The following is a 25,747-nucleotide window of genomic DNA, read 5'->3' as shown; positions in this document are numbered from 1 at the left end:
TTTGTTAAGCGCTTACTACGTGCCAAGCGTTGTTCTAAACGCTGTATGAGAAGCAGCGTAGCGTAGTGGATAGAGCATGGGTTTGGGAGTCAGAAGATCATGGGTTCTAATCCCAACTTCACCACGGATCTGCTGTGTGACCTTGGGTAAGTCACTTCACTTCTCTGGGCTTCAGTTCCCTCACCTGTAAAATGGGGATTGAGACTGTTAGCCCCACGTGGGACAGGGACTGTGTCCAACCCGATTTGCCTGTATCCACTCCAGTGCTTAGAACAGTGCCTGGAACATAGTAAGCGCTTAACAAATACCATTATTATTATTATAAAGGGGATGGACTTTTCTCAAAAGTCGAGTGCTGCTCTCAAGAGGAGCAAAAACATGTTTGGTCCCTGTTGCCAGATGAGCCCATGCACTAATTATCCCAGGAATGCTGAATGCAGAGTTCACATGGACAACAGTTTTGCCTAAATCAGCCCTGCTACTTCCCCACCAACTGGAACTGTCACAGCAGCCACCCAGCTGGGTGAAGGCAGGAGGAGGGGGGCATGATTCGGCTGCCCAAAAACCCTGGCACCTTCCTCCATCTGCTGCCTACTAAAGAGGAAGATATTTTCTTATTTTGGTCTTCTGAGAATTACACCACACTTTCTCTTCTACCCTTTCTGATTTAATTCCCAGAAGCTACTGCTATTTCTTTGTCCTCTAGATGGTAAGATCACCGTGAGCCTTCCCCCTTCTAGACTGTGAGCCCGTTGTTGGGTAGGGACCGTCTCTATATGTTGCCAGCTTGTACTTCCCAAGCACTTAGTACAGTGCTCTGCACACAGTAAGCACTCAATAAATACAATTGAATGAATGAATGAACTGTGGGATTATAGTTATATTGCCATCTTCCCACCCAAACCCTGTCCTCCCCTGACTTTCCCATCACTGTAGACGGCAGCACCAACCCTCCACTCTCACAAGCCTGTAACCTTGGTGTTATCCTTGACTCCTCTCTTTCATTCAACCCACATAGTCAATCCATCATTAGCTCCTGTCTGTCCCACCTTCACAGCCTCGCTAAAATCCTCCCTCTCCTCTCCATCCAAACTGCTACCACATTCATACAATCAGTCATTCTATCCTGCCTGGATTACCGCAACAACCTCCTTGCCGTCTCTCCCCACTCCAGTCCATATTTCGCTCTGCTGCTTGGATCATTTTTCTAGTAAAACGTTCAGGACGTGTCACCCCCGTCTTCAAAAAACTCCCGTGGTTGCCCCTCCACCTCCACACCAAACAAAAACTCCTCACTTTAAAGTACTCTGCCACCTAGCCCCCTCCTCTTCACCTCACTACTCTCTCTCCACAACCCAGCCTGCTCTGTAATGCCAACCTTCTCACTGTGCCTCCATCTCGCCCATCTCGCCGCCGACCCCTAGTCCACATCTCGCCTCTGGCCAGGAACGCCTTCCCTCCTCAAATCCGACAGACAATTACTCTCCCCACCTTCAAAGCCTTATTGAAGGCACATCTCCTCCAAGGGGCCTTCCCTGATTAAGCCTCCCCCTTCCTCTTCTCCCACAACCTTCTGCATCACCCTAACTTGCTCCCTTTGTTTCTCCCCCATCCCGGCCCCATAGCACTTATGTGCATATCTGTAATTTATTTATTTGTATTAATGTCTGTCTCCCCTCTTCTAGACTTTAAACTCATTGTAGACAGGGAATGTGTCCGCTTATTGTTATATTGTACTTTCCCAAGTGCTTAGTACAGTGCTCAATAAATATGGTTGAATGAATGAATGTAGTAATCTCTCAAGCTCCCAGTACAGTGCTCTGCACATAGTAAGCTCTCAATAAATATGATTTATTGATTGATTTGTTCTCTTCCTTGAAAATCTCCATTCATTTTCCCTGCTTTCCCTTTGTGTCTAAGCTCCATATGCAAACTCCAACTCACTTTATTCCTTCTTTCCTATCTTTTTTGCCACCTTGATATTTTTCTTCAGAAACACCCAACTCTCTTGATGTCCTTGGGGGCTATTCAACTAGTTCCTGACCGCTATTTCTTTCTCCCGTTTCTTTCCTAGGAGTCCTCAAATCCATCCGTTTATGACCACTTTTCCCCAGGATGCCTCCCACTGTTAGATCCTCCATATTTGCAAGTTCCAAACTGAGAAGATTACAGTCCCTGTCAATTCTTCTATCCCATAACATTTTCTCTTTTTTGCTACAATGTGCTCTGAGTATGGACAAGCCAGAAGTGTGGGTAACCAGATTTGGGCCAGCCAAGAGGCTATTGTACTTTGAAATAAACATGAAAATTAACAAAAGGAAAACAAACATAAAGTTCCAGTAAGACTGAGGGTGCCAAAGCCAACTAACGTTGCCCTGCAGATGGAGAACTAGAGTCGGCTTTGTTTTTAGTTCTAACAGTTATCACAGTACAGAATCGCATTTGTGAATGTCAGATGAAACCCTCCCTATCTGGAAACTGAGCAGATGGGATGCTTTTTATGAATCTTGCACAATCTCAGAAAACAGCAAAGTAAACACTCGGCACCCACCTCAGTCCCATCTGGTGAATTTCAGTCAATCACCATGAAGACGAATGACAGGGACAGCCCCGCCGCCCCCATCTCCCCCATTCCCCTTCTTTTTCCCCCCTTCCCCACCCATGGACAGGGGCAATGTCTAATTTCCACCCATTTAATTCTTTCTTAGTGCCTTGTTGAGTGCTCTGCATCTAAGAAGCAATTAATAAATACTATTACTATTAGGGAGAAACCATCCAAATATGGATTAGAATCAAGGAAGACCAAGAGGTCAGAGGTCAGAGGCTCAGGACCACTGCCATGGCCAGGGCCTCCAGCCAATCATCAATCGTATTTATTGAGCGCTTACTATGTGCAGAGCACTGTACTAAGCGCTTGGGAAGTACAAATTGGCAACATATAGAGACAGTCCCTACCCTGGGATGAAAGATCATGGGCACTGGAGGAGAAGAGACCAGAAGTGGTTGGCTGGCCGAACCTCCTCTCGGCATGGGACAATCCCATCCAACCCTGCTTCACCTCTGCAGGGTGTGGTGGGCACAGGCTGCCGAGGGAGACCCCTGAAATTCTCCTGGTCCCAAAGCAAATACCCCCGAGCACCATAGGATCTTAATTGCTCTTGACCTGTGGGTTTCTCTTAGGATACCCAAGGACACATGGGACCGGGTATCATTGGTAACCGACTGATTGTGGGTTGAGTGTGAGGCAGTGAGAACAGATGGTGATAGCAAGGAGCCATTGGTCCGGAGTCCTGAGTTGTAATCCCAGCCCTGCCACAGGCCTGCTGAGTGACCCTGGACAAGTCCCTTACCTCTCCCGGCCTCGGTTTCCTCATCTGTTCCAGGGGATCATTCTTGCCTCCCCCTACTTCCAGGGATGGTTTGAGGGCTAAAGGTGACAAATGATGTGATAGAACTTTGGAAGATAAAAGTACTCTCCACATTCCAGGTTTTTTCCTTCATTTTTCTAAGGCCGTTCCCCAGGGTACTTTGGGATCCCAGGCATCCCAGCCACAGCCCCCATCAACTTGTCACAGCCCCCCATAATGGGTAGGCCTGCTAATTGGGCACAATGCCTCAGCCTACCGCGCCTCAGGAGGCCCTGTTTTGGGGGCTGGCAGGGGCGCATAAGCCCGGAGTGTGGACTATTTAGTCAAATGCGATGGGAGCCCAACTGGCACACTGACGGGCGGTCCTCAGTGGGAGTGGAGACAGAGAAGAGGAAGGAGAAGACAAAGGACAGGCTGCTGACGGTTAATGTGACCCACATAAAGGAAGCAGCTAGTGATTTTATCTCCTGCTTTCTGGGACTGATGTCCATATCGCAGCTCCACATCTAAGCAAAAAGCTCACGGGTTGCACGGGAATGAAAACTGAACTGTCTTCTTACCCGCAGAAGGAACCCTGGCCCGCACCTCCCCTGGTCTTCCTGACAGAGATGCTGAGGGGATAAGGGAGGAACAGAAGTGAAAGCACTCGTTGTCCATCAGAGACACTGGGGCCGTTCAAAGCAGCTCTCTCCAGAGAGCAGAATTCAAATGTGCTCGGAGAAGCGGTCGGTTTTGGGGAGCGACTCTGTGGAAGAAGGGCTTCCGCCCCTGATACCTTTCAACGGCGAGATACATTTCACACAAACACAAAACCAAGCCGTGCCGGGAAACGACTCCATTACAGCTGGCTCTGGTCAGATCCCTATCGAGCATCGGCCCATTTTTCCTGGGTTCATCCTCAGGGCAACCCCCTTGTTTCCTGGTTTGGCTTGGAACCATGGAATTTGACTGCTGAAAATGAGCCCTTGAGAGCACAGATCGGGTCTTCCGCTCCAGACGTACTCTCCTAAGCGGTCAGTACCACGCTGTGCACGCAGCGGGCGCTTCAATGATCACCGATTGGACTATCGAAAGTTTGTTCCAAACAATAAACCCAAGATAAATGGAGATACACCTTTCCAGAGGGCAGCTGGCACGGTTCCCTTCGCCCTCCAGTTGACTGCACGCCCGCGAAGAAAAAGACAAAACAATTGTGTCTCCTATTGCACTTCCTGAGCCATGACAACCGAGTCGGCCTTTTGTGTCGAAAGTTAGTTTAAACTGCTGCAGCTAACATGCCCACAGAGAAGGGCCTGGGTCCCACCCTTCCTGTGCTACATAAATATTTCTGTATTTGTGTTTGATAGAATGTGGAGATAGTCGTTTAGACAGTAATGTTGTCCTTCACAGCTTTCTCCCTTGTTTATGCTTAGTAGGCCCCTTTCCACTACATTGTTTCATTTATCGCTGTTTCCCAGGCTCCGATGCTGCGGTTTATGTTATTACTGATCCTAAGAGGATCGTAAATGTCCTCATGGAGATCGAGTGTCCAAACATCAGGAGTTGATCACCTATGACAGTTTGGGGACAAGTGGAAGATTTAATGGATCTGCTTGAAGGGCCAGTGCTCTGACCTGCTGACTGACTTTAGGATGCTGACCTATCCACCCACGCCCTGTGGTCCAGCACAGGATCAGCCCTCCAATTAAAAGCTACAGAAAGTGCATCCGATCCCGGAAGGGACTTCCGTCTGGATGACGACCTCCCATCTCCACCCAAGGGCACTAAGGGTTACTAGCATTCCCCTTTTGACAGATGTACCTATTTGTAATTAATCTGCAATTTATTCATTTATTCATATTAATGTCTGTCTCTCCCTCTAGACTGTGGGCAGGGAATGTATCTGTTTATCGCTATATTGTACTCTCCCGACTGCTTAGTACAGTGCTGTGCACAAAGTAAGCACTCAATAAATATGAATGAGTGAGCTGACATTGATGGATCAGTACTGTTACAGTGGTTGGCTTATTCTAGACAATTTGTTCTAGCCCCATGACCCAGGTCGGGTCGCAGAACTGGTAGCCCCCGTGGAAACATCCCAGAGTAGCAAGCTACATGGCCGGTAACCCTCACCCATCCTCCTCCATGTCATCCTGGGGCCTCATTCCCAGTCTGCCCTGAGCTGGCTTGGCAAAAACAGTGCGGTTTATGGCCTTGGTCTTCCAACATGCCAGGATGCTGAGTTAGATCACTGGCAACCCCCTCTTCTCTAATTTGTGCTATCCTGGGGCCTCCAGAACATTTGGAACTTTTTTTTAATGGTATTTGTTAAGCACAAACTACTTTCCAGGTACTGTACTTCTAATACTAATAATATTGGTATTTGTTAAGCCTTTACTATGTTTTAAGCACTGGAATAGATACAAGGTTATTAGGTGGTCCCACTTGGGGCTCACAGTCTTGATCCCCATTTTACAGATGAGGCAACTGAGGGACAGAGAAGTGACTTGCCCAAAGTCACACTGCTGACAAGTGGCGGAGCCGGGATTAGAACCCACAACCTCTGACTCCCAAGCCCGGGCTCTTTCCACTAAGCTAAGCACTGGGGTAGAAAGCAAGCTAATCAGATCGGACACAATGCATGTCCCACATGGGATTCGGAGTCTTAATCCCCATTTTACAGATGAGGTAACTGGCAGGGAGAAGTTACGTGACTTGTTCAAGGTCATAGAGCAGACATGATGTGGCAGAGTCAGAATTAGAACTCAGGTCCTTTGACTCCCAAGTCCATTGTTCTATCTAGTAGCCCATGCTGCTTCTCACTGGGAAGGCCGTGGCTACTGCTGTATCTAGGGAAGTTATAGTGGCTGCACTACCACTGTTGGGCTCAGAGCCTCCAACAGCCTGAAATTCTGCTCCTCGGGCCAAAGTTCCCTATTGCTCTTCTGTTTGTATCTATGTAATTATGATTGCCCTTGCCTTGCATTGTTTTTGTGTTTACGGTTTCATTTTTCCTTAAGTTTTTGCTGCCAGTCTCCCCACCCACCTTATTTTTAGATTGCAAGCCCCTTGGGGTACAGGGACCAATTCTCACTCCTGTTTTGTTTTTCATTTGTTTTTCCCAGGGCTCATTTCAGTGCTTTGCACACTGTAGGTGCTAAAAAAAATAGTACTTCTACTCTACTAGAATGGAGCCCAAAGCGTGAAAAATGAAGAATTAACCATGGAATCCAGTCTACCCAGGACTCTCCTGGGAAAAACGAAATAATTCAGTGAAATAGCCTAACCTATTCATGAGTCACAGCTTTCAATATGTAAAATACAATTTATTACACTTAGGCCAGGCTTACATTTCAACACAGCATAGTATGTTCAAAAGCAAATATACAGGATCTGTAATAAATACTACATAGGCATTATTAACCTTTTTTGGATAAATGTCTACAGTGTAACTCAATATTGCACAACGAGCTCTACTCCACATTCTATAATTTCCATAGTGCATTCGATTCATCGCGGCATTGTAACTGAAATGGACGTTTCCAACTGCAAGGAAGGTTTTGGGGCTGAAGGCTGATTTGGGTGCCTATTTATTATGGTGATACACGCTAAATGTATACAATTTGGCCAGTGGTAGAAATAGAATCTGAATGCCCATCCTTAGACTTGTAAACTCCTTGAGGGCTGTGTCTTTCACCTCTTCTGTAAATCCCCCAGGCGCCTCGTACCCTGCACCCTGCAAATGCTCAATTAATATGAACACCCTCCCCTCCCCTCTGTCATTGTTCACCCTGTCTCCAAAGATTGTCTCTCTCCTCTTCCTCCACATCTGCTCTTTCAGCCAACTTAGCCTTTTACCAGCCGTGAGGGAAGGTCGGCAATGGGGGTTAGGGAAGGAACAGGGCTCCGAGATAGGATATTTCCCCAAAGAGTCGAGAGGCCGGCAAGAAGAGAAAGCTCAGAGTCGTCTCAAGCAGTGGATAATCGTGCTGACATATTAACTTGCACACTGTAGGTGCAAGTAGAGTGGTCAACATACTCTACTGGACTCTTCCAATCATTTAGTAAAATGCTCTGAACAAAGTTATTTATTTGGGTTTTTTTAAAATGGCGTTTGTTAAGTGCTTTACTACGTGCCAGGTGCTGTATTAAACACTGGGATAGATACTAGCTAATCAGATTGGACAGAGTCCATTTCCCATGTGGGTCTTAATCCCCATTTTATAGATGAGGGAACTGAGGCCCAGAGAAGTGAAGTGACTTGCCCAAGATCACACAGCAGACAAGTGGTGGATCCGGGATTAGAACCCAGGTCCTTCTGACTCTATCCCCAAGGCCGTGCTGCTTCTCGTGCTCAGGAAATTTCACTGATGGATTGTTTGATGCCACCATCATCTCTTGCTTCCTGCTGGGCTCGAATGCCAGCCATCCCTTCTTTCCTCTCCCCCTCGTCCCCCTCTCCATCCCCCCGTCTTACCTCCTTCCCTTCCCCACAGCACCTGTATATATGTATATATGGTTGTACATATTTATTACTCTATTTATTTATTTATTTATTTATTTTACTTGTACATTTCTATCCTACTTATTTTATTTTGTTGGTATGTTTGGTTCTGTTCTCTGTCTCCCCCTTTTAGACTGTGAGCCCACTGTTGGGTAGGGACTGTCTCTATGTGATGCCAATTTGTACTTCCCAAGCGCTTAGTACAGTGCTCTGCACATAGTAAGCGCTCAATAAATACGATTGATTGATTGATTGATTGATCCCAGCTCCCCGGCTGTGCCAGCCCAAGTCGACCAGGGCACAGGCACAGCTCTGGAAGCGGCAGAGAAATGGCAGAGGCTCCAGGACTCAGCTAGGGCGTTGCTCTGGGCATTGTTTCCGAGGGGCATCCAAGCTGGCTGCCACGGACCCCATGCGACTCTCCACCAGCACAAACCTGTCCTCCCTGAAGCCCCAGCTCTAATTTTTTAATGTTCTTGGCAGCCGATCTTGTTTTCACAAAGTTCCGTGCCTGGAGAATCTCCCTGTTTTCACGGAAACTTTGCTGGAGCACATAGCCTACACTAAATCAACAGCAGTACCAAATGAGGCATTTTCTTCCCTTCTTCCAGGTCATCACTCAAACCTCAAGCAAAGGATTGCTTCCCAATTGATTTTTTAAGGTATTTACCTTCCTGTTAGTTAGTTTTCCTTCAGTTAGATGATGAAACACTTATCCGATATTCATGTGTTTCAAGTAAAATGTCACACTTCCAGCTCAATAAATATTTTAATACAACTGGCTGATTCATCGGGGCAAAAAACATTTTGTTCACTCAATAATATCCACCCAAACATGAGCGTCCTACCAGCTTCCCCAGAAGTCCTCTGTCCTGACTCTCTTCAGAGAAAGCTGTTGAATATTTGTGTGGGGCTGTGGAATTTGCACCACAAACACACCTGTGCTCAACAGGAAGTATTTCCTCAAATGAAAGGAGTTGGACTTGCCAAGCCAAAGGACAAAAAATTCCCACAAAGTAGAGCTATTACCTCACCACAGAGCAGCCTATTCCCCAGCTTCCGTGACCTGCTGCTCTCTTATTTACATTCAGTGATTGCAAAAAGCCAGGGAAAACAGGGTTTAATAGCAACGAGTTGCCTTAGTGCTGGACCTTTTTCTTTAACTGGATACTGAACGGTCAGTGTGGAATTGCTTTTGGTCAGGACTTCCCCCCAAACCAGCCTTCTAACACGCTACATCAAAATTCATCGTCGAGAGAGGAACTTTCCAGAAGTCAGGCTGCCTTGGGTGAAACTGATCCCCGACAGATTACTCCACCTTAGGAAAGAATTTGACTCATGCAAACAATACAGTGCAGACTGCCTGGTAAGGAATGCATTCTGTTGGATAGGTGACTTCAGAGAAAACCCTGATTTCATAATTATCTAAAGCACTTCTAATAAAAGTGATCTTAAAATTAAGATTAAAAACATTTTCCTAGAGGGTGATGTTTGCTGTGACTTAAATGCTTATAATATGGTCTCCGTAGGGGTTGCATTTTCCATCACAACATTTGATAGCATACTAAGAAAGTGAATGAACTTTCAGCTCCCAAGTTTTTTTCAGTAGGCTGAAACAATAAAACCTTTTTAAATCCTCTTTAAAGTCAGATCCCATTTTCTGATTCAGCTATTCCATGTAGTCCAAGATTCCACTATTAACTTGCATCTAGCAGGGACATAGCAGATTATGCCCAGATCTGGAAAAAAAAAAGAATTGAATCACCTTCAATTCGTGGGTTTCAGAGGTAAAAATCCACCCTTAATAATAACTGCATTTCTCGGGTAATGGAGCAGCTACCAGAATTCTCAATTTTCTTTCTCTACGATCTCACGAGTAAAACCGAAGTTTTGCCTTAAATGCTAGAGAGAAATCTGATTTATTCTGAGGCCAGAAATTTGAGCAGGAAGATCCTCTCTTGAGTTTATGTTCAAACACCATTTCGGTACCATGTGTTTCTGAATTTTCGGTCTCCAAAGTGATGTTTTACCCTCAGAAAACCAGACAGTTGCACATCTCCCCAACACCGCGTTCATTATCTGAACCCGTACAGAGTCCGGCATAGAGGATGGGCTAGTAAGGTGACTTGTCATGGCCTTCTCATTCAACCCCTCATCCCTCCGACTTTTCCATCACTACAGAGAACACTTCCACCCTCCCCATCTCACAGGCCTGCAACCTTGGCTTCTCCCTTAACTCATATCTCTCATTCAACCTGCAAATCCTGTCAGTTCTACCTTCCTAACATCTCTAGAATCTGCCCCTTCCTCTCTGCCCACATTACTATGACACTAGTCCCTGGACCTGTCACATCCCCCCCTGGACTACTGAACCAGCCTCCTTGTTGTCCTCCCTGCCTCCAGCCTCTCCCTGTCCGGTCCACACTTCCTGGATCACTTTTCTAAAAAAAAATTGTCTTGTGCACATCTCCCCACTCCTCAAAAACATCCAATGGTTGTCCCATCCCCACATCAAACTCCTTATCACTGGCTTTAAGGCATTCAATCCCCTTAATAAGACTAATGACGGTATTTGTTAAGTGCTTACTATGTTCCAGGCACTCTATTAAGTGCTGGGGTGGATACAAGCAAATCGAGTTGAACCCTGTCCCATGTGGGGCTCGTAGTCCCAACCCCCGTTTTACAGATGATTTAACTGAGGCGCAGAGAAGTGAAGTGACTTGCCCAGGGTCACACAGCAGACAAGCAGCAGAGCCGGAATTAGAACCCATTCCCTTCTGACTCCCACTCCTGTCTCTCCACTACACCATGCTGCAGTCCTTCCCCACTCCAACTCAGCCACCCACTTGCCATATCCAATTGACCCCTACTCTCCCTATTTTCTCTATTTCCCTACTGAAAGCATGCCTCTTCCATGAAGCCTTCCATGACTAACCACTCATCTCCCCCAATCTCCCTTCCCTCTGCATGTTTTCTGCATTTAGGTTCATATTTCCTAATTATTTATCATCCTGCATCACTTACATACGCACCCTTATATTCTGCGATTTCCCCATTTGTAGTTTACTTTAATGTCTGCCTCCTCCACTAGATCGTAAGGCGTTTAGACCCCTCCATTGCACTGTACTCTCCCAAGTGGTTAGTACAGCGCTCTGCACACAGTAAGTGCTCAATAAACACCATCAGTCGATTAATTGATCCAAATTCTGATTTCCAGGCCTCAGGTCTAAACCCAGCCCTTCCGCTCCCTCGGCCTCTGCTACCCCCGACCCGACACAAAGTGAGAAAACCCTTCCCGTACTCTGAGAGTGTGGTCCCAGGATCCCGAGCAGAAAGCCGTCCCATCGGGTGAAACGCGTAAGGTGCTCACGCGATTCTCGTGTCCAAACAGGATGGAAACCCGGGCCCCTTTCAGAACATCCCACACATTGATAGTGTAATCGTTGTAGCCGGAGAAGAGCAAACGACCTGTGAAGAGAAGAGTCCACATGCTAAAGAGAGATATTTACAAAGCCATGGGGGAAAAAAGGGGAGCTGCCTCAAAGCTTCTCACTGGGTGGGTCTCTTGCTCCCGGACCCCCACGTTGGGGGTTATCAGGACGTCCCAGGGTAGCCAGGACTGGAGCAATGGGGCTCTGAACATCTGTTTGATGTTCCCTGCAGCTATGGATGGAACTTTAAAAAAGTCTTCCTGCATAAATGACTCTTAGACCCCCCCAGTTTACAACATTACTAGAGGCAGAGACACCTCCCCCGGTGTGTCTCTCTCTCTCCTTGACCTATTTGTACTTTCCAAGCACTTAGTACAGTGCTCTGCACACAGTAAGAGCTCAATAAACACGATTGAACAAAGTAAAGAGGTCATTTTCTCATCCCTTTGTCAACTGTTCAGGGGGCATTGTGGATGGGGGGACTGGCTCCTGCGGGGCAAGGGAGAGGGAAATGAAGGATGAAGGATTTCTGCAGGGATGAAAAAGTTTCAGAAGCACTGCTCTAAACCAATGAAAGTGACAACTCATGGACACACTCTCTCTCTTTGCTTATATCAAGTGAGAGGACTGAGGACATTCTGTTCAGCTCTTAATTAGGTGACGGACACACACACCCCTTCCTCTACTTACATCACAAGGCAGAGGACTCAGGATATTCTGTCCAGCTCTGAGTTACGACACACACCCATCCCTTCCTCTGCTTACGTCACATGACAGAGGAACCAGGACATTTTGTTCAGCCCTTAGGACATACACACTCACCCAACACGCCCCTTCCTCTCCTTAAGTCACAAAGCAGAGGACACAGGTTATTCTGTCCAGCTCTCTTAGGACCCAGACACCCATTGTGAAGCTCAAAGAAAAGCTGCATGGGCCTGAAAACTGGCTCTGTACTTTCTGAGAGCTGGGTAAGTTTAGCAGAGCAAGTCCCACCCAACACAATGGATGATGAGGGTGCAGGGCTCCGTGGACGCCTCCTTTCCCCGGGCATGCTTCAGGGTAGTATGGGGGTCCGTCTAGCACTGGAGCAGGAAAATCCCGGATTTCCACCTCCCCTGAGAAGGACAGGAGGTGTGGGGGAGCAGCATGGGGCCGGCCAAGGTTGGAGTCCAGTCCCTGGGATGCCGTCGAGAGGATGTGGCCTTTTCATTCCGCTCGGGAGATTTCTGAAGTGGCCATGAGGCAGCAGCTCTTACCACTGAGGGAGAAATCCACACTGGACGCTCCAAATATGATGCTCTCCTTGGAGTAGATGGCGACTTCGCGGTCGGCCCGCAGATCGTAAAGACGACACTGGGAGTCAAAAGGAAACAACACGCGTGGTCCCCCCACCCCTGGGCCAGCCCGTCATGGGGGTTTGGCTACGGGCAGTCCCACATGACAATCTCTATTTCTATGGGGTTGGACACGCTCTTTTCCTCATGTTTGGTCGGGGAGAGGCCAGTGGGAACAATGCCGGGGCTGTCTCAGCCACCAACTACCCCCGGGAATCGTTCTGATGAGGCTGGTGAAGAGAAAAGCAGAACCACCTGTTGGAAGCCCTAAATTACCCCCCACAGACAAACTGCCTTCCCTTTAATGTGCTGGAGTGGCTAACCTGGCACTCCTCCCTAGAGCACTGGGCTCTAAGCTCCACCCAGGGCCAGGAATTCAGGAATAAGATGTCCCATCCCTGTCCCAAAACTCCTCCCTCTCCTGCACAGGAATCCTCAGCCCCCTCCTTCCTCTCCCCCTCCTTCCCCTCTCCATCCCCCCCACCTTACCTCCTTCCCTTCCCCACAGCACCTGTATATATGTATATATGTTTGTATGTATTTATTACTCTATTTATTTTACTTGTACATATTTATTCTATTTATTTTATTCTGTTAATATGTTTTGTTTTGTTGTCTGTCTCCCTCTTCTAGACTGTCAGCCCACTGTTGGGTAGGGACCGTCTCTATATGTTGCCAACTTGTACTTCCCAAGCGCTTAGTACAGTGCTCTGCACACAGTAAGCGCTCAATAAATACAATTGAAAGAATGAATGAATGACTGAAGCCTCTTGCGTTCGGCCGGGTGGACATCAGGAGAACTCAGGACAGCTGGATTTGAGCGAGTGAAGGGGCTCTTTCCTGGTTTGGATTTGGGGCAAGTCATTCTGTTCTTCCCTTGCAAAATGGGAATGTCGTATTTTGGCTCCCAGAGGAAGAAACATGAGGCAGGACTTGAATAAAGCTCTCTTTTCCAGCTCTGTGCCCCAATAATTTCTCCCTTCTCTTCACTGTATGAGCTAGTCTAAGAGCTGGGGGGGCTGGAAGGGTGCGGGGGAAACAGTGGCCAAAAGGATGGTAGCCAGTGGAGTAACCCAAGGCCCCAGTGGAGCTTGGGTGGGGATGGAGGAGGGTCAGCAAGAGGCCCAGCCAAGGGGAGTCTAGACTAGCCCCACCTGCCAAGGTGCCCCCAGGGCTAGCCCTCTCACCCCTGTTTTGCCACGCCAAGATGAAAGTTGTCTGGTCAGCACTCTTGCTGCATTCATGGGGTTGACAGAGAAACAGAAATCTAGGGAAAGCTTGTGGCCTGTTGAGTTTTAGAGCTTAGAACTGAACAAGAAAAGGGTCTCTTTGGCCCACTGCCCAAACCACCTCGGGAGGCGAGGCTGGGGGGCTCTCAGGGATGTGGACACTAGGACTGTACTTTGCACCCGTGCCCGAGCCCAATCCACGAAAGTGGTCTCTGTTGCTGCTTGCACTTGCGAAAGCAATTAGATTCCCATGCGCCATAGTCTGAGGAGGCAGCATGGTCTATTGGAAAGAGCACAGGCCTTGGAAATCAGAGGACTCGAGTTCTAATCCCAGCTCCACTACATGCCTGCTGTGTGACCTTGGACAAGTCACTTAACTTCTCTGGGCTTCAGTTTTCTTACCTGTAAAATGCCTGTTCTCCCTACTGCAGGGCTGTGGCTGACCTGATTGCCTTGTATCTACTTCAGTGCTTAGTACAGTGCTTGGCACATTGTATATACTTAAATTCTACCATTATTATTATTATTGGATGGATGCACTACGCTGAGTTTTTAATTTTTAAGGCTTTTTGCCCAGGAGACAGAAAATCACAGCCTTCAGTGACATTTCTCTTTTGCTTGACTGAAGAGGAACGGGGTCTGAGCTCAGCCGTGTTTTAGAAAGTATGCTGCATCCCCACCCTCATTCCCAGAAGCACAAAGCACTCTTTCTGATGCTTTGGTGCATCGGAGTCGGCTGGTCGGGACCAGGAAAGGAGGGGCCTGGGAGACCTCCTGGGGATGAGGTCCAGGCACAGAGAAGGTATATCAGAGCCTGTGCCTCCCCAACACCTATCGAGAGGGTGCCAAAGGGGCAAAATCACGAAGAGGGATTTCGAGAGATGAGTCCCTGGCATAGTTGCTCACCGTGGCGTCATCTGAGCCGGAAGCGAAGGCGTCTCCGCTTGGGTAGTATCTGGAGGGAACAAATCCCCAGTGAGGAGGGCAGCACCCCGGGGGCGAGCCGCATCCCACTCTGGAACCCCGGCCGAGCAAGCATCCCCACGGGTGGTGGGTCAACGTTGCTGCCCGCTGGGGATTCAACGGTGGGCAGGATCCTGGGGATCAGGCCCTGGGCCCGGGTCCAGAGTGGTACTTGGGAGGGGATGGTGGGGAATCAAAAAGGTAGGTCTCTGTGAGGCTACTCCTGTTGCGGACTCGAGACCTTGAAGCTGGGCCAGGTGGGGTCTTTGCTGTCTTGGCACCCATCCGGTGGTCAGGGCCGAGTTAAGGCAAGTGAGATCCAGACTGACCTGGCCCCTTGAGGAGTCTTGTTGGTCTTTGGAAAGGGATGGGGGGTGGGATACCACTTCTCTACAGCCATCTGGGAGGAGAACGGCCTCTGGACTTGTCCCTTCCCAGTGGTCGAGACCGGACCCAGAATAGGCTCGGCCACATGAGTCCAGGGTGCTTAGGGTCCTGAGGGCCCAGGCTACAGCCTCTCTGGCCTGTGCCAGGCAGACCTGCCATCTTAGAGATGGTCATTGAGGATCCTGGCCCAGCTCTTAGGCTCCCAGGGCCCCATGGATGGCCACGCCATGGGGTCGGAGTCCAATCTGAGGCTTCTCAGTCCAGCTTGGTTCCCAAAATCACCCCACTCTTCTAGAAGGGACCATTTCTCCCAACCCCAAATACATTTTCCATGACTCACTTCCCACCGCAGGATACAGAACACGTCTGGTACACGAACCTGACACTGTTGATATCGGACTCGTGGGTTTCGAATGACTGGATGCACTGCCCGGACCGCATATCCCAAACCATGGCTTTCTTGTCACACCCCTAGGAAGACAAGGGCACCCCGGGTTATGCCCACCGATGGTTCCTTGAAGCCAACTTGAGCCCCCTCCCCAGGCTGGACCCAGGCCCGCTTTTCTTCAGTACAATGGTGACTGAGCCACTTCTGGGAGTCAGATTTTTCCAGGTGGAGTTTCTGGGAAGGGCCAGGTCAGCTCGACTAGCTTTCTGCAGTGCTTGACCTCAGGTTACACATGTGGGGGTTAAATAAACACAGTTTGATGATGGCCAAACACCTGGTGAGCTGTCCTGCAGTCAGGAGAGCCCTGCAAACTTGGTTCCAGGGCGCAGAGATCCCCTTCATTTTGAACTGCCCAACTGCTTCCTTCCCCCCTGTTTTCCCGGGACTTTCCATGCAGATTTCAGAGCGGGTCTTGGGATGAGGCACGCTAGTCTGCTCCTTAGAGTCTAAGAGAGGGTCAGGGTCTTCAGTCTACTGTGGCTCTCACTTCTGGAAGGTGAGATGGGCATCTGCTGGGCCAAGACCAGAGGCCACTGGTGGTTACTGTCACGGGCCAATGGGGCAATTTCCTTTGGTGGTTGGGATGGCCGGCTGGTTGAGGGCTTAGGAAGGGAAAAAAGTGAGGAAGCCCAGCAGTGGGACAAGGAGGAGAGTTTGGGGTGGGATGAGGAGTGGGAGGGGAAAGAAGCTGAGAAGGAGGGAGCAAGGGAGAAAGGGAGCAAGGGGGGCTGGAAGAAAATGGACCCCAAGCAACACCATTGTGACCCTGCCAGAACACTGCAGGGGCCCAAGTCTGTCACTACTAGGGGGTGGTGGTCACTCCCATGTCAGACAGTGAGCACATGCAGTGGTTTTTAAGGGTGCCTGGGCAAGCGCTTAGTACAGTGCTCTGCACACAGTAAGCACTCAATAAATACGATTGAATGAATGAATTGATAGTCCTGGAAAATGCATTTCTCTTACGTATGGCTAGCAGTCATACAGTCTTTATACTGGCCAGAACCTGTTTTTTCATGCCACTTGCCTGCTGGGTGACCTAGATCAAGGCCCTTAATCTCTCTGTGCCTCAGTTCCCTCATCTGCAAAATGGGGATTTGATATCTCTTCTCCCTTCTACTTAGCTCGAGAGCCCCACGTGGGACAGGGATTGAGTCTGACCTGATTGTCTTGGTGCTTTCTACTGTGCTTGTCACTAATATCACTGTTATTGTTGTTATTACTAGTAGTAGTAGTAGTAGAGGAGTCCCAAATTGGAGACACCTGACTTGGCCATCCAGTGACTACTGTCACCCCATGGTCTGGCCCCATGAAGCAACCTGGATTCATGGAAAGCATTTAGGGTCGGGAAACCCAGATTCTAGTTCCAGCTCTGCCACCGGCCTGCTAGGTGGTCTTGGGGAAATCACTTAACCTCTCCCCATGCCTCAGTTTCCGCATCTATGCAAGGGGGATAATAATACCAGCCTCTTTCTCCCCCTCAAAGTGTGGCCTAGTGGATAGAACACAGGACTGGGTGTCAGAAAGACCTGGGTTCTAATCCCGGCTCTACCAGTTGTCTGCTGTGTGACCTTGGGTGAGTCACTTAACTTCTCTGTGCTTCATTTACCTCATGGGTAAACTGAGGATTATGACTGTGAGCCCCATGTGGGACACCCATGTGGCACACCCACCTAACCCCAGCATTTAGTACAGTGCCTGGTACACGGCAAGCGCTTAGCAAATACCAAAATAAATACATAAGTACAATAAAAAATAAAAAAGATCACTGACAAGAAAAGCACTTTGGAAAAATAAAAGCATTACATCCCTTTAGCCCTGCCTGGCTGAAAGCAGGCCTCTTCTGCCCCAACCCCAGCACTCCATTTACTGTTTTGGTGGCAGTAAATTTTAGTACCAGCTATACCATAAGGGGAAATATGGTTGACTAATTTTGATTTTCCCCATCAGGGTTTCGAGTTCATTCAAAAAGTCATGAATGACTTGGGGCAATTCATATTGAAAGTGAATCTAAAATGTGGATCTTTTAGGGCTCAGTGCCACTTGATATTCTTGCTTGTGACCAGGAACAAACCTGGTTTCCTTCTTACTCTTTTCTGGGTCACTCGTCTCCATTACTCGGTGAATGGGAAACTTTCCATGAGAACAGAAGCGAAGGGTCAGCGTGGGCGTGCGCCCACGGAAAGGGTGGAGGTGACCAGGCAAGGACTAAGAATGTCTGCCTCTCCCCTTCCTACCTCCAAATTCCAGTCCCCGCCACCCCCAGAAAGGCTCCAACAGGCTCTTAACTCATTTCCTGGAGATAAAAAGGAGGGAAAATAACTGGCCAGATTTAGCACTTATTCAGAGGCAGAAAGGAACCCTGGGGTGGGAAGGATAAGAGGCAAGGAGGCGAAAGCAAACCCTGAATTTGGCTTCTCTGGGCTCCTTCCCACCATGGACTAGGAACATTAGTGCAAACTGACCAACTCTCCTCTTCTTTACAGGGCAAAAAACTGGTCCGGAGGATGACTAGACTAATAAATTCCATCCAAAGATACATTCCCGGAGATCCTGGCTACTCCTAGGACTATGACAAAGGATCATTTGACTTGTTTGCTTCTCTCAACCTGACCTGGCCCAGGAAGCCAAGTTTGCGGGGAGTCTCAGATTGTGAATCCTGTGGTGGCAGGGCCTGTCTCTGATGTGATTCACCTGAATCTACCCCAGCTGCTTGGGGTAGAGGCACAGCGCTTGGCACATGATAAACACTGAATCCCAGAATGAAGGAACTATCCCGGCTCGCCAGCACAGCCTCGCCTCTCCCGTGCCACCCACACGATAAGGGGGAACTCCTTTTAAGTCATGTTTACCCCTGATACAAAGGTGTTTCCAGTCTCCGAAGGTGCTAAGTCCAGGCACAGAACATCCGCCCCGTGTCCGTGGAAACTCTGCAGCAGCTGCCCGCTCTCCACATCCCACAGAGCACAGGTCCCGTCCCCACTGGCCGTCAGGATCTGCAACAAACACAACAGAGTGGTTGACGGGGTGCGGGGGGAAGAGGGGACATTACTGGCTGCCAGAGATAAGCAATTCAATTGTCAGAGGACAGAAGAGCAGGGTGACTATTTTCTTTTTTTAAAGTGCATTAAATCAGGCTACAAAAACGCTCTTATCTAAACAATTTTCCCCGGGGACGGAAGGAAAAAAGGAATGGGACTTTTGTCTTTCCTTTGGAATCCTGAGAACTAGGCCAACGAAGAAGGGGAGGGGAAGGGCATGGCCTCCCGCTCCACTTAATCTTGGCCAGGCATGAGATTTAACCTAGCTGAGTGTCCTTGGGGTTAACTTTTTCTTGGGGAAGAGAGAAAGGAGACCTGGGTTTTATTCCAGCAGCTGAAACCAGAGCACGGATATTTTGTTAATATGTTTTGTCTCGTTGTCTGTCTCCCCCTTCTAGATTGTAAGCCCACTGTTGGGTAGGGACCGTCTCTATATATTGACAACTTGCACTTCCCAAGCGCTTAGTACAGTGCTCTGCACACAGTAGGTGCTCAATAAATACGATTGAATGAATGAATGAATGGGCAATGGAGAGGCCAGCTGCCCTCTCCTCAGGTCCGGGGTTGGGGTAGGGGGAAGGAGCAGTCGATAATACAGATTAAGCACCTAGTGTTTAAAACCCAGGGCAAGCCAAATGGCATTTCTGTGGGTTCCTACGGTCTCCCCTGCCACCTCGTCCTAATGCCAAGAATTCCAAATGCAGCCCATCGGCAACCAGCTGTGCACCCCACGATTCAGCTCTTGACTTCCCAAGGCTTTCCAGGAACGCATTATGGCTGAATCGTGGGGTACATCTTGTAGTTGGTTTGCTGGTGGAGTGTCTTTGGACTTTCATGTTATAAATTGGGATTTGTCCCCAAAGCAGCGTGTTCTAGTGGCTAGAGCATGGGCTTGGGAGTCGGAAGGACTTGGGCTGTAATCCCAGCTCTACCACTTGACTGTTTTGTGACCTTGGGCAAGCCACTTCACTTCTCTGTGCCTCGGTTACCTCATCTGTAAAATGGGGATTAAGACTATGAGTCCCATGTAGGACAGGCATTGGGTACAATCTGATTAACCCAGTGCTTAGAACAGTGCTTTGCACATAGTAAGCGCTTAATAAATGCTATTATTATTATTATTATTAAGCTTGTATCTACCCCAGTGCCTAGCACATAGTAAGCACTTAAATACCCTAAAACGCCTCTGGAAGAATATGAAATTCCTTAATGTGCCAGTGCATAGCACATAGTAAGCACTTAAATACCCTAAAACATGCCTCTGGAAGAATACGAAATTCACTAATGTGCTGTCTACTGTTACGTTAAGCTTCACTAAACTATTTAATCTTTGTTCATTCAAACCATAATATCACAAAATTGCCTTAAATGATGAGTAGTGTAATTAGGAACCTTTAGAGTTGGTTGCAAAATTAGAAGCCTGCTTTGCTGACTGGTAGTGGTTTTTTAACTTTTGGGAAGAATTTGTCCAACTGAGATGCAACAGCCTTCACTATCTTCATAAAGTAACTTGTGGCATGCTAATTCCCTCTGAACACCTCTTCTCACTTTGGAACTTCTTTCTCCATCAGAAACTTCAATCATTTGTATAAATTAATTTGCTTTCTTTATAATCGGTGCAAGACTTCCTCACTCCCAAATCTACGCTGGTGATGCAGAGAACAAAACTTCTTCTTCTGGGCATTCAGACCAACTGATCCCCAGGAGAAAGGGAAGGAATATGTCCAGCCAGTGGGAGGAATCTACAAGCAGGTGAGGTCAGAGCTTTCCGGGGATCACCAGTATGGTTAAGATGCTTTTCTCAGGGAGCCTTTGCATATGCCCTCTTGGTAAGTCCTAACAGGACTGTCTGGTGAGCAGCCAAGTGTCAGCTAGTTATCTAGCTTCAGCAGCTAGAGCCGGGGCAAGTGATGGGGCAGATCTGCAGGGGCTACATCCCCCTCAAAGAGTCACTTAATTTCAACAAGGTGGGGCTTGGCTAATCACTGAGTTCCCTCTCAGTCAGCCAGACAGTCAGTCATATTACTGGGCACTTACTGTGTGCAGAGCACCATACTAAGCACTTGGAAGAGTAAAATATAACAATATATCAGACACATTTCCTGCCTCAACGAACTTACAGTCTAGACAGGGAGATTGACATTAATATAAATAAATAAAATTAGATATGTACATAAAGTGTTTGGGGGTTGAAGGAGGGAGATTCATAAAGGGAACAAGTCAGGGCAATGCAGATGGGAGGGGGAGAAGAGGAAGGGAGGGCTTAATCAGGGTAGCCCTCTTGGAGACGATGTGCCTTCAATAAGGCTTTGAAGTTGTGGGGAAGAGTAATTGCCCATCAGATACGAAGAGGGAGGGGGGTTCCGGGCCAGAGGCAGAATATGGGCGAGAGGTCAGCGGTGAGATAGATGAGATCGAAGTACTGTGAGAAGGTTGGCATTAGAGAAGCCAAGTGTGCACGCTAGATAGGAGAGTAGCGAGATGAGGTAGGAGAGGGCAAGGTGACTGAGTACTCTTCATCAATATCTGCTTCTTCCTCAGGTTTACAGGATTCTGAGTGGGTCTTGTTTCTTTGATCTGACAAACTACTAGGAGAAACTTTGTACCTAATGATGCTGCACCTAACTATAATCTAGAGGACCTCTCCGCCTTCCTGCACCCCTCAACTCCAGACCAATGCAGTGGGACATTGCTGCTCTCCTATTAATCCAATAATGGTAAAGCAGCTTGGTCTAGTGGATAGAGCACATGCCTGGGAGTGAGAGGACTTGGGTTCTAATCCTGGCTCCACTACTTATGTGCTGGGTGACCTTGGACAAGTCACTAAGCTTCTCCGTGCCTCAGTCTGCTTAACTGTAAAATGGGGATTCAAAACTTGATCTCCTTCCCATTTAGATTGTGAGCCCTATGTGGGCAGGAACTATGTCTGAACTGATTAACTTGTATCTATGCCAGCACTTAGAACAGTGCTGGACACATAGTAAGTGATTAATACCATTAAAAAAATAATAATAATCCCCCACTGATCCTGAGAGAGCTCAAAGGGAATGCAGCCCCAGCCCAAACCTGATTCTTCCTAACCTAACTGCTCTCTTTCCCACTACACCCCAGCTCATATTCCTGGCTCTGTACAAGCTTACCTAAGTACAACTCATTTACAACTCTCCCACCTTGGCCCCATGGCTCAGACATCTCTGGCACTGTCCCCATCCAGCTTTGCCAAACTAGATCTCTCCCTCCTGTCCAAGCATCCTAAAAAGTCCTCCTCCAGGAGGTCTTCCCTGGCTAACCTGGTCATGCCTTCTCAGCCACAATAGCACTCATATATATATGAATAATAGACAAAAGTGAATGGATGTATTTATGAATATGAATAATAGCCATATATATTCATTCACTTTTGTCTATTATTCATATCTATTCTCTCATTTTTACCTACAGTAGAATACCTATTTGGCAGTTTGTTTCCACTTGTCTTTCCCATTGTACTTCCACATATGTGTATTTCTATTGTACGTTCCTAACTGCTTAGTTCACAGGGTTTTGCAAGCTCTGTGGAAAGCCCTGTTGTCCGGCAAAAAGAGCACTGCTCTGGGAATCAGAGGCTGTGGCTAACTTACATTGGCAAAGATGGCACATGCATCTACTTTTTTGTTGTCCTCTGTACCCCAGTGGGAACGTGGTTGGCAGATGACAGTGGGAGGGATGCTGTGGCACAAACCCCTGGCACAAAATTAATGCCTTCGTGTCGGTTCTTGGTCCTGAAGTTCCAGACTGGAGGCTCATCTGATGGGAGGCTTCATCAACCAGCAGCATAGTCAGGGCCATTGATGATGATCATGATGATGATGGTCTTGGTGGGAGTAGGAGGGGAGGGAGAAGAGGTTGGAATAAGGCTGGCAGCAGTTGAATCTGGGGAACCTTTCCTCAACTAGAGGGCTGATGACTCCTCCTCTGTGCTCTTGCCCCCTCTTCGCCATCTTTAAGTGACTTTCACCTTCTGGATGGGAAATTGCTTTAGCAAATCACCATGAAGAATGGCTCCAGGTGAGTGATTCTCTTGAACAGGGCATAAATCCCTCTTAAGGGGAGGAGGGTGGAGGATGGAAGATATTCTCCTCACAGACATTCCAAGTGGGGAAAGAGGGAGAGGCATTCCTAGTAGCATCCTGTAGGACTTGAAAGGGTGATTCAGTCTGAATAGTCATCCTAGGCCAAACAAAATCTTCCCACTCCACCCTCCTCGGCTCACTGCTGCAAGCACTGAAGCAAAGAACCATTTCCACATGTATACAGTGTTTTCCGACACTTATTTTTCTCTCCCTGTACTTAGGTTTTATTTTGGCCTAGTTCAGCAGCCACAGTCCAGCAGGGCATTCTGGGTATATCCTCTCTTCCTGCAGTTTCTATGGCAACAGACATATTAGCATCTCAGATTTACTGTTGAAACCATAGAGTGACGAAGGACTTCTATTTCAGGACCCAAAAATATCCCAGAGTAAACAACTGTGGCTGATAGTTCCCTCCGTTTGAACAGGGAACATTTGAGGCTCAAAACCCCAGGGCAATCTGTTAGCCCCACTGGAAGGTCTCGGCTCTCAGCTAGATGGCTCTCCAGGCAGCCAGTCTCCTGCTTCTGCTAAAATGGTGATGCAGTTAAGGGTCATCTGCCTGAATCTCACTGTCTCAATTCCTTTCCCTTCAGAAAGGGGGAATTTGGTAGTCCCTCATTTCCCCTGGCTCTCAGGAGGTGAACGCTATTTATTTTCAGAGGAATGTTTCCTGCCTAGAAACAAGAAGAGAGTGAACCAGGTTTACCAAATCGACAACCACAAGGCCTCTCTCCCTGCTCAAATGAGTTACAGCCATGAGCCCTAAGAACCCAGCTGGATGCTTTGACTTTTGGTTTCCAGCTTTACATTTTGGGGAGGGTTATTCAAGAAAGCATCAGCAGACCGTGGTGCCGCTAAGGCAACGCAGGAAAGGGGTGTCGTCATTGGGAAGCTGCACATCCAGTACTTTCAGCTGGAGCTGCTCTGCACAAACTAGCTTTACTACATACATACAGGGCCCCAAGCACAAAATACTCAGCCATCTAAGCCAGGAGAATCCATCACGGATTATGTGAATCGAATAGAAAAATGAGAATATAAACTCGGGCTCTGCAAATGTCACGGCTCTACCTTCCAGCTGAAGCGTGGAGTTCTCTTTACAGCTCAGGTGAGACAAATTGCTCGAGCTATTTTTCAGAAATGACTCCAGTGGGACGCCGCTTGGATGCAGGTCAACGGGTGGAAGGCAAACAGAGTCGTCATGTAAGGCTTTTCGGAAATGAGCGGTGGCCCTGAGCCACCAGGAGGGAGGCTACAGACCAAGAGCCCCACAGAGAGCTGGGTCTTGCTTATCCAGGCTGGGGGGGTGGTGTCTTCTCAAGGCAGCCAGCCGGGAAGGTGAGAGACGAAGAAACTGCATTTAGAAACTGCATTTTGCTGCCTGAGCACAGATCTTCTGGAGAGTGGGAGTTGGAGGCGAATGGGGGGACTCCATTGGAAATCAATGGCTCTAGGCATCTCCTTGGCCTGGGCCATGAGGCTGCTTCAATCCTGGTGATCGCTGAGAATCTGCCAGTTCCGGGTGTATGGGGCACATCCTTGGACCCAGATTAGGGAGATGGGTGTGGAGTTTAGGCCTCCTCAGGTCTGGTTGGATTTGGATATTGGGCCGCAGTCCTGGGCCCAATTTGGAAACTTCCAACCCTTCCAGGGCTCTACCAGGAAAGCAGGGTGGGCCAGACCCTGGCCATACCAGGAAGACGGCATGACAGCATAAACTGTGCTTTCATTGGGTCAACTCAGTAGTCCTGTAAGCCCAGTGTCCTACCCCTGACGGCAGCATCTGGATACTTAATACTAATAAAAATAATTACGGTATTTGTTAAGCTCTTACTATGTGCCAGGCACAGTGTGTTCTAAGCTTTGGGGTAGATATGAGACAATTGGGTTGGACACTGTCCCTGTCCCACATGGGGCTCACAGCCTCAATTCCCATTTTACAGATGAGGGTCCTGAGGCACAGAGAGGTGAAGTGACTTGCCCAAGATCACACAGCAGACAAGTGGATTAGAGCCCATGACCTTCTGAATCCCAGGTCTGAGCTCTATCCACTAGGCCTCGCTGTTTCTTATAATTGTGGGTTTGGTTTTTTTTATTTGTTAAGTGCTTACTAAGTCCCAGGCACTGTACTAAGCGCTGAGGTGGATATAAGTAAGAGGAACCATGTGCTGGTTCCCTTCCAGGATATCTATCCTCATGTTTAGGAATGAATGCTCCTAAATTTCCCTTTACTAACCCACTATGGCCCATTCATCCATGGATTTATCCAAACTCCTATGGGGCCTGCTGATAATTTTGGCCATCTGACAACTATTTGAGGTATGTGATTCCACATGCTTGCCACCTGTGAACATCCTGATGTTAAAAGAGAGACACCTGGCTTCACTGTTTCCTCTCCCCTCCTCGGTCTTCAACCCAAGGGGATTGCCAGTTGCCAGGGAATGGGCCATTTGGGAGTGGCCCAAATGATGGAAAAAGCTCACCTGGAGTAGATCCGGTGATACGTAGGTCAGCTGCATGCCTACTCACCTATTACCCACCATTCAGTGAGGCATGCTGGTTTACCTGCATATCCGAGTTTGTGAAACTACACGCCGACAGGTAGTTGGTGTGCATGGCGACTGACTTCTTTTTTGCAGCCATATTTTCATTTTTGTCAAACGTAAGGGGATACACTGAACACTTATTGTCCAAGCCACTAAAGTGGAAACAAAAGCATTTAAGAACATGTGATTCAATCTACCAATCTTGAAACTCGATTATGAAATACCGTGACTAACTATCCACGGGTGGGTGGGTGTCGGGGCAGTATTGGGTAGTTATCGCTTCTCTTTCTCTGCAACCTTGCATCTTCTCCCACCTTCAGGACATCCCTACCTGGATGTACTGCTGAAACCTCAAATTAAACATGTCTAAAACTGAACTCCTTGTCTTCCCCCCAAAACACTCTCCTC

General features: G+C 48.1%; 1 protein-coding gene across 1 annotated transcript in view; it reads right to left on the bottom strand.

Annotated features, from left to right (window-relative positions):
- Nucleotides 1–8,069: 8,069 nt before the first annotated feature.
- The window catches only part of GNB5 (G protein subunit beta 5), a 35,166-nt gene continuing 17,488 nt past the window's right edge, over nt 8,070–25,747 (bottom strand). Inside the window, exons 5-11 of the mRNA XM_038750552.1 lie at nt 25,359–25,491; nt 18,493–18,636; nt 15,575–15,666; nt 14,752–14,800; nt 12,539–12,635; nt 11,153–11,319; nt 8,070–9,590 (exon numbers count right to left, since the gene is read on the bottom strand). Of these exons, the coding sequence (XP_038606480.1) occupies nt 9,579–9,590; nt 11,153–11,319; nt 12,539–12,635; nt 14,752–14,800; nt 15,575–15,666; nt 18,493–18,636; nt 25,359–25,491 (694 nt within the window). The 3' untranslated portion in view covers nt 8,070–9,578. The remainder of the gene's footprint in view (nt 9,591–11,152; nt 11,320–12,538; nt 12,636–14,751; nt 14,801–15,574; nt 15,667–18,492; nt 18,637–25,358; nt 25,492–25,747) is intronic.

This window comes from Tachyglossus aculeatus, chromosome 8 (assembly GCF_015852505.1).
Source record: "Tachyglossus aculeatus isolate mTacAcu1 chromosome 8, mTacAcu1.pri, whole genome shotgun sequence".
NCBI classification, from domain to species: Eukaryota; Metazoa; Chordata; class Mammalia; order Monotremata; family Tachyglossidae; genus Tachyglossus; species Tachyglossus aculeatus.
Note: the sequence above shows the minus strand (reverse complement) of the source record. Positions and strands in the feature narration are given on the sequence as shown.